Source organism: Adelges cooleyi, unplaced genomic scaffold (genome assembly GCF_023614345.1).
Source record: "Adelges cooleyi isolate 19-005CV unplaced genomic scaffold, UGA_ACOO_1.1 ACOO_flye_CR_arks_rails_tigmint_CR_PRNA_21, whole genome shotgun sequence".
Lineage (NCBI taxonomy): Eukaryota > Metazoa > Arthropoda > Insecta > Hemiptera > Adelgidae > Adelges > Adelges cooleyi.
Window position 1 is genome coordinate 9,512,529 of NW_026095871.1, and position 9,611 is coordinate 9,522,139.

General features: G+C 34.0%; 1 protein-coding gene across 1 annotated transcript; it reads right to left on the reverse strand.

Moving 5' to 3' along the window:
• Positions 1-1,210: 1,210 nt before the first annotated feature.
• On the reverse strand, positions 1,211-4,494 carry LOC126834431 (homeobox protein orthopedia B-like). Its single transcript, XM_050566342.1, has 4 exons — positions 3,553-4,494; positions 3,394-3,475; positions 3,042-3,241; positions 1,211-1,970 (listed from the first exon to the last, which is right to left on the reverse strand). Exons 1-4 carry the CDS (start codon positions 3,956-3,958, stop codon positions 1,339-1,341), a joined length of 1,320 nt encoding a protein of 439 aa, XP_050422299.1. The 5' UTR covers positions 3,959-4,494; the 3' UTR covers positions 1,211-1,338.
• Positions 4,495-9,611: the final 5,117 nt, after the last annotated feature.

A 9,611-nucleotide genomic window follows, 5' to 3' on the forward strand; every position in this document is an offset into this window, starting at 1 on the left:
TTTTATAATTTTCGAAAAAGTGTCCATTTGCTTAAAAATTAAAACACACTGACTGTACACAATATTATAATATAAACGTTAAAATACACGTACACGGTATTACTTAAAAATAATAAAGATAATAGTAATAGTACTAATAATAGTTTAATAAGGCACAAACTAGAACGCATGTGGGGTAAACTGCGTATAGGTAATCACGTTGCCCAGTTAGTAGGTTATACCGTTTATAAGTATAACCGACATGCGTTTTTACACACAAATTTACATAATATTAAATTAAATGGAAGAGTTACGTAATTTTGTTATACCTAATACAAAATATTATACTATAGGTAAAGTACAAAAAAAAAAAAAAATTAAATAAAAAACTAATAAATTAATAAAAAAAAAAATATATATATATATATAACTAGAGAGGATATATATAACTAGAATGAGGCATTTATAATAAGTAATTTAAGAAAATACAAACTTACATGTTATGTTACTTAGAATAATAATTATTAATAATATTATTTTATACATACCTACGTTATGTCTTCATAATAATTTTATTTCAATGGATAATAATCACTAATTATAATACATTAATTATTGCTATTAAAAACATTTATAATAAAATTATTGGGCGTGACAAATTAAACGTGTATTCGTCATTTTTGAACGACTAGTTTTTTTAAATAGAATATCGAATGCTTCATACTTAAATTATTTTACCTAGTCTTATCAGGGTTGAGTTCCAGATTATATTTGCCATTTATTTATAGACGTATTTTAATAAGTCGGGACGTTTAAAGGTTTTTAATATCATGTACAAATTAAAAATCTTGCGTTATTGTTAACTAAACTCTTTTGGTTAGGTGTTTCGACCAAAAGTAACGTTTTTGGAACATTTTTAACAAAAAACATTTTTTAATCATATTAAATCAATCAGGTTCAGTGGCGTTTTTTTAGTTCTTGAAGAAGAGGCGAGCAAAAATTCTGACCGTGTGAACGCGTTCCATGAATTAGCACTTATCACATTGGCAGTCCGTAACCAGCCAGACACTGGCTTTTTAACAAACCATATCTTTTTATAAGTTAAAACGTTTTTATCAGCGATGGATTTAAGTTAATTGAATTGTAATAAAGCAAAAAAAAAAAAAAAAAATAGGAAAATTAAAATAAACAAATATTCTTGTTAAAATTCCTAAAGGTTGCATTAAGACTTTCAAAGAAAAATAGATAAATTTTATAGCGCTAATTAAATCGCTCGTTGTATTAACACAAAAGACACGCTATAAAGTGTTAATCGAATTCAGTCTGATACTCGTAAGTGTCAAACTGAAATCGCCTGTGTCAGTTGATGAAAGGCGGCAGTGGCGTAAAGGGCGGCTCAACTTTGATCACTCCGGACTCTTCCTCCCGACACTCCTGAGAATCGTCTTGACTCCTTGTTTGTGGCTGTTGTTGTTGTTGCGGCTGTTGTTGTTGATGTTCGATCTCGTAGCCCATGGCACCGACCATGTCGCCGCACTCGACCGCGTCCTGCTGCAGTAAACCGGCTATGTCCTGGTTCATGACGTAGGTGTCGACCACATGCTTGTTGAGCTGATGGTGTCCGCCCGGGTAATCGCGGTCTGGCGACGACTGATGATCTTGCAGCGATCCCATCAGGTCCGACCGGCCGAGACACTGCATGCCAACCGGAAATTGCAGGCCCGGGCTGTCTTGTGGCTGCGGCGCGTACGGACCGCCGCCGAATCCGTTGCCGTTGTGGAACGCGTTCGGCGGGAACGGCACGGAGTTGTTGTTGAGCAGGTTCAGGTGCGTCAGGTCGCCGTAACCACCCCCGTAGCCCCACGGTTCCGATCCGCTCAACGTGACCGGCGAACACGTGCCCAGCGACGGAGATACGTTGCCGCCAAAAGTGGTCAGAGTGGTGAACGAAGTCGAGCTTACCGAAGAACCCGGCGATCCAGACGGGAACACTGTAATACAATAGTAATTATTAGGAATGAGACTTTAAAATTCTAGTTTTACAAAAAAAAAAAAAAATGTTAGATAGAAGCTATTACTTGAAAAATGCAATATAAGTAAACAAATATCTAAATAAAGATACAGTACTTAAAAAAATTAAATATTGAATAAGAAAATTGGTAAATTTTCTAAAACTATATGAACTTTGATCATCAAGATTTTGTAAATTGCACCACTGCAGAGTGCAATAATTGGTGGTAATCGTACCAATGCACTTCTTGTAGTGTAAATCGAATTTTCATAATTATTTATTCTTTGTACAATTTTTATTGATTTCTCATTCAGTTTGAATTTCACAATTTTGTTTGTTTTTTTAACCTTAATATTGTCCCGAATAATATTATCTGAATAGGAAGTCAGTCTTTAATATTCAAACTAAAAAAATATATCAAAATTCGATCACTCGCACTCTAGGAAGTTCTACCCGGCACCCCTTAATCATGAAAATTATTTTTTTACCACAAAACTGAATATTAAAACAAAATATTTTGTAATAAGTTGACACGATTGGAATTCATCATAATAATTTTTTTGACAAATATTGCCTATATTTTCCCCTTAAGTCGGTTATTTTAAGTTTAATCTTTTTGGTAAAGTATTTGGTATAATCAGAATTTACATAGAGTTTTACTTTTTTTAATTATTCACAAAAAATCAGTGAAATATGAATACAGGTCCATGGGGTAGCTATAATAGTCTTACACTCCAAGGCTTGAGCCGTGTGCTAGCTAGTTACCTACTGATTTTTATTAACTAGTTTTCTGTTTATAAACAATCACTTTAAAAATGTTAAAGTAGTCAGTGGTTTTGCCGAGAGCTTTATAAATAGTAAGTCTGTTTGGGAACTGAAAAAAATTGGTACACTTAACTTAAGCTCCATTTGAAAAAGGTTACTTAAAAAGATCTGAGTTACTTATAAAATTAAATAAAAAAATGATTTATTAAATTCATTCTGGTTCTGTTATTTGGGAAACTTCAATGGGCTAATATTACATTGTTTTTTTTTTATTTACTGTTCTTACCCGAATTGGTCAGATAAACGGTTTTCCTTGGCGGCTCCCTCTTCCTCCATTTGGCTCTTCTGTTTTGAAACCATACTTGTACACGGGACTCGCTAAGTTTTAAATTCAACGCCAACTCTTCCCTGGCAAACACGTCCGGGTACGGTGCCCTCTCGAAGGCTCGTTCCAATTCTTCCAGCTGATGTGACGTGAATGTGGTCCTGCGCGAATACAAAAAAAATAAATAATCTTTACCTACATATTTAGATAACACCCAGCATATTATTGTCAATTTCTATGAACGACCGATGGGATTCAACTACTTTAAACCATTTGTACCCCTAGATTTCACATAGTGTATGTTACAATGTACCTGGTCTTTTTTTTTTTAGTTCCGTTGCTGTCGGTGTTCTTGGATTTGGACTTTTTGGGCACCGGTTGTTCGGCGGGCAAACCTATACACAGAAGAAAAAGGGTTTTAAATGGAAAAACAAAAATCCGTTGACTACATCGAGCACTTGTAGGAACTTACCCGACGGTTGTACGCCTCCCCCCGGTAAGTTTGTGTCCATTTCCAACTTGATGTGTTTCGGTCCGTTGCCGTTGGCCACGTCCGCCGACTGTACTGGTCCGCCGACGGGCAACTGGAACAGATCTTCGCCCATCTGCATCTGCCGGTCCTGGTGGACCTGGTGGTGATCCTGGAGATGGTGATGTCTGTGCATGTCCATGTCTTGCAGTTGATGGTGCTGGTGGTGGCCGTGCATGTCTTGCATGTGGTCGGCGTGCGCGGACATTTCGTATCCCATCAGGTCGGCGGGCTGTTGGAAAGCCAACAGCGGTTGGACGTGCTGGTGTTGGGGTGGCGAACCGGACTTCTGGTGGTGTTGATGGTATTCGTTGAACATCATGGACTCGTCGAACGCGGCCTCGTCCATGACGGTCAAGGGGTTGGTCTACACGACTTGTGTATAGAAGCGGTAAAAAAAAAAAATATCAAGCAAATTGAAGTAAAAAAGAAAATCCGCAAAAACGGATATCGATTTGCGGTCGCGACCGCGTGTATAATTTGTTTAGATATAATTATTTTTAATTGACACCGACAACAACCGTGTGTTTGTGCGTGAGTGCGTGGCGGTGGAGGGGGTTGAGCCCGTTAATTTCTGTTGATTGTCTACAATTGAAGCGAATGATGGGCTGAATTGGGACGGCACGCCGCCGAATATATATATTAAATAAACTTCGTTTAAGGGCAATTTAAAAAGCGAATACGGCGCGGACACCCGGGTTAAATTGACCGCACGACTTAAAGCATTCGCGTCGCTCCTTCGGCACGAACAACACACCACGGATCAACGTGCACTGCGGCGGAGACCAATAACGCGTTTCGTTGGACGTGCGTACGGACCGCGTGAAGTTCCAAGTAAAATTAAATATACACAAAACGTGCGACCCAAGTTTTTGCATTCGGCATTTCGTCGTGCGGCATATGTAAGCGTGTATGTGTGTGTGTGCATGGGTTTTTCGGTGCGTACGTGGGACGCGACCAATAGGGTCGTCTGGGAGTGGTGGGCCGACGACCAATGGCGGCGCTCCATCGGTCCCGTCGCGTATCCCTGGCCGTCCAAAACCGTCGCAGATATTATTACGTATCATTGTCCACAGTGCATAATGTACTCTAGCACGACCTGTCGACGTCCGTCGGAAACCGTGGACTCATCATCATTGAATAATGAATAATATAATGATAATAAAATATTATATTATGTCTACTATATATTATTATTAGTATACATACCACTTATTTATATTTAAAGGTCTCATGGGCTTTAATGGGTTTTTAGAGAATTTTGGTCCATTTTTTCCCTGTTTGGCATAAATGCAGTTATGTTCTCAAACGATTTCCCAATTACTTTTTTCCATAATGCAGCTTTCGATGTTAAAAACAAGGGCGAAGTCGGATTAGTCAAACTTACAAATGAAATTGTTTATAAAACCTTCATTTAATTATTGGTAGTTAAAAAAACCTGAAAGACTTTGTCAAAATAAACTTTTTATTCTCAAATAAACTGTTATAAAGGATAGTACATAATATCACACGAAGGGCACAGAGAAAGAAGGGTAGTACTCCATGTATGAAAATTTTAGAGTATAGCAAAAACAAAGTTCGTGAATTCCTCTCCATCTTACATAAGAACAAAAAAATCTCATTAAGTGCTACTCTACTAAAAAATGTAAACAATCTATTTAAACAATCTATTGACATAAATAAAAATAATTAATGGCATATATTGAAAAAAACTATTTGAAAAAAAAAATTCATAAATGGACTACTACCCTCTTCCCCTGTGCCCTTCGTATTGAATATTAAAATAATGAGCAACAAATGTTTTGATACCATTTGCAGGGATTCAGCTATCTACTATTAATCATTTTAATCAACATTTGTTGTAGTTTTAACAGATAATATAAAATTTAATGTGGTAACGTTAATAATCTCATTTCCGTATTAAAATATTATTTCGGTCAATTACTATACAGTGTTTAGAAAATTTCCATTAAAAAAACGTTTATTTTATATAGTTCAAGTTGTTTGGAAAAAATGTGAAAGAAAAAAGGCACCTATAGTCTATACACAAAAGAACATATTAATTAGGCTGAGCTTAAATTCAAGGAACTGTTATGGCAAAGGCATGTAAAAATTATTAATACATAATATCAACTATTGATCTTCCGTAAGACAAATGGAGAATCATACAGGAACAGTAAAGTATTAAATTAATATTTTATAAATGCCATGATAATGTTTTAAACATAATATCTTTTGGCTCTTAAAACAATTACACCTATTTTAATTAAATTTGTATTATATTCCAAAATTCAAACATATAATTTTTTCCCACCTCCGTCTATTTATGCTTATAGGAAGTATTATATTATGCGAAATAGATAAATAAAAAATGTAATTAATTTTTTTTTGGTGCTATGATTACGAGACTTAACAAACATTTTTATGAGTGTGCATTTTATAAAAAAAAACAATCGCAGTTGGAGCTTTTATGATAATGACAGAACGTTTCAGTATAACTCTCGAAAAAAACGTTTAAATGATAAACTATAAAATAAATATCACCTATTTATAATACAACTAGATATCCGAATTTCTATAGCGGCAATATCGAACATTTGAGTCAGGAAAATGGCCAATTTTTATTATCAGAGAGGCGAGAGCCCCTCGTTAATTGTTTACAAATTTCTACTTGAAAACATTGAAATTAGGTATGCGGAATATGACAATTTATTTTACTATTGCAAAAATATGGCATTATTTCAGTACCTAGGTCAACTATTATGAACTTAAAAGTTCTTAAAATTTATTTTACTATGATAGTTTTTATATGATCCTTCAATATCATTAAGCATAGTGTGAACAATAGGTTCTTTAATGAGAAGTACATATTACATGTCCACTAATTATTATTTTGGTAATATTATTGATATTTTAAATAATTTTATATTTAAATAGTATTTTATAGTAGGTAAGTTTGATAATGTATTACTCATACTTAATCGATATCCTTTTAATATTTTTGTTTTTCTGATTCTTTGGCCTTTTGTACAATTAGTGACAACACGTAGGAAGTAAAATTTTTATGAATGACTAATGGGATGAACTTAAAATAAAAATTCAGTAAGTAAACGAATGTCAAATGTTATAACTTATATGTTATAATCAATAGCTACATAGCAACATATACTTTATAAGAATTGTTACAATGATTTTTACATACTTACTATTTGTACGTAATTAAGTTACATATTAATTCCAATAGTTTGTATAGTTCATAAATATTTAAATTGCTCTACATGTTAATGATATATTTTTATAACATATTTTCTGTTATTAATATTTTATTTCGTGCCAAAATATTATTTAAAATATTTTTTACAATAATAAAAACTACTGTAACAAATAACGATTATTATGATTAAAAAATATATGTTTGCTGTGCGGGTTACAGTAGTTCAGTACTGTATGATTCCGGATCCCTTTCCGTAACAGTTGAACCTTATTGGTATTCCCCGTTAGAGTGGCTCATACGTTTATCTCGGATGCTTAATTTGTTTTCAAGCTTTTCATAATGAAAATTTTAATACAACCAAACTTCTTGCTCCTACTTTTATTACATATTTTTCTAAATCCCCTATTTTGAAACCGTGTAGCGCCTGAGAAACCGAACGTGTGATCTCAAACGTCGTTACCTTCGCCATCAGATAACGTTGACATTTCACCGTCCGGAAGTGTATTTGGGTAAACCGCAAAATTTGTCCAAAAAAACCCAGTTAAAATTCGGTTCGTTTTCACCAAAATCGCAATGCCTATATATATGTATAGTATAATCTCGATGCAATAAATACAATAACAATTATTGCCCACTTCTGTCGGATGGGGTGCGAGAGACCGGGCGATTAACCTCGAAAATGCGGGACGATTATAGAGCTGCAGAAGCGCCCTTATTATATTATATTTTGTGTTATTGCTTGTATTGTTTTTTTTTCGCTCTCTATACACGCACTACATAAGTTATTATTATTGTACACCGTAATAATATAGGCGATCCCGTCAAACGATAAACGTCTGTTCTGTGCCGCCCAAACGATTCCCATGTTAATGTTTCGTCACAGCATAACATTATACACGAGTGTCCATGTGTGATTAATGCGCCCTGCCGGTAAACAGTACACATTACTTTGGCCACCACAGGCAAAGCGGGTAATTTAACACGCAAAAGTCACCTCCCTCCCCCCCCCGGGCACGCCCCTGAGCCCCCTCCCCCCAAACTAGGTCGGAGGGATCATCGCAAAACACCAGGTTTATCGGTGCAAGCCATCTTCGTCTCGACAATACAATCTCGTGCTTCCGGTTTGGATCCGAAATGTCGATATACGAGACGGTCCTTTCTGTTTTCTCAGCGGTGCCAAACACTATTGTGCGCATTACAATAATCAGATGTTCATGCCCGAACACTTTTATATACTATAAATGTATATACATCAATACATGTATGTATAAACCGTTAAGCACAGTTTTTTTCTATAATTACCGAGTGCATAAACGGGTGTCGTGTGAAACGATTCGGTTGGTTATAAATTATAACACATGCACGGTTCAACGGCTCGGTTTGCTTTAGTTTTATAATTAGTAATGCCGTTATAACTTACAGACGAGTGATGACCGATGGCCAATGACGATTATTGTGATAAAAATGTATGCGATTTAGCGACTTTACAAAACGCAGTTATGCTCGGCTAAACTATGAAAAGGAAAAAAAAACTAGCACCTCTTTAATCCCTTTGAGTAAAATTCGGAAATTGCTATTTTTAAATGATTACTAATAATTAATATATCAGCATAATTAAAAATATTCAGCATGGATTTTTTATCAGCCAGTGGAAAAGCAGTTTAAGGTTTCTAATTAAAAAGTTATAACAATAACGGTTAATTTTTTATTAATTACTACTTACTGTTATTATTCGTATAATATTATCTACATGTCAATTAAAATTAAACTAAATAAGGTATATAATCAAGATAAATATATTAATGAATTAATAGAGGAAAACAATATAAATACATTTAAATTTTATCAAGTACTAGTGGCAGAAATTAAACTGTTAATGTGAAATATAACGCAATTTTTTAACGATTACGTTAAAAAGTTTTTTTTTATGTTAAAAACAAATGTTTTATTTTATTTTTTAATTGATAAACAATATTATTAAGTATAATATAAATGGTTAAGAAACATTCTCTTGAAAGGGCGGGGGGGAGGTGCAGCGTTTGGCCTTAATGGCTCGTTAAGCTGTACAAAACGGTTTTAACATATACCGATGTATTCTGATGTGAGAAAACGCATTCAAATTTAACTAAATGTTTTAATTATTAGAATAACTATTTATAATATTTCAAAGTAACAATAATTTTAGTTTGTCCAACTATATATGAATCACTAAATACAGAAAAGGCACATGTCCACTATTTGTCAAAAATCACTTTTTACAATATTAAATTTAATATTGATAAATACATGCTTTTGTGCACATGTCCTATTTTTCGTCCAAAATTTCAATAAAATAAAATATTTGTGACTCATTATTATCAAATAAACTACTGTACATCATATTAATGTTATTTTTATTTATGGTAATAAAAAAGCTACTTATTTATAAGAAAATGTTATATTCTTAGTAAATTGAAGCATAACGGCACATGTCTAAGACCTTAAACATTTTTATGTACTTAGAGTTTTATAATATTTCTCTAAGTGGGAAGTGGTTATAGAGCCATGTATATCATGTCTTATACTAAATTATTTTATAACATACAATTTGCAATTGCATTTTTTCCAGACCTATTAAGTTTTCTGTCTCTCCTGAAAAGTTTTAGAACTTGTACCCTTTCTTTATTTAGCGATTCATATATTTTTTTTTTTTCAGTGTACACAGTTTTCGGACACGGTCGAATAGGAAGGAAGATTAGTGTGGCACGATACACAGGGTAGGTACATGGGAAATTAATGTGCAATGCCG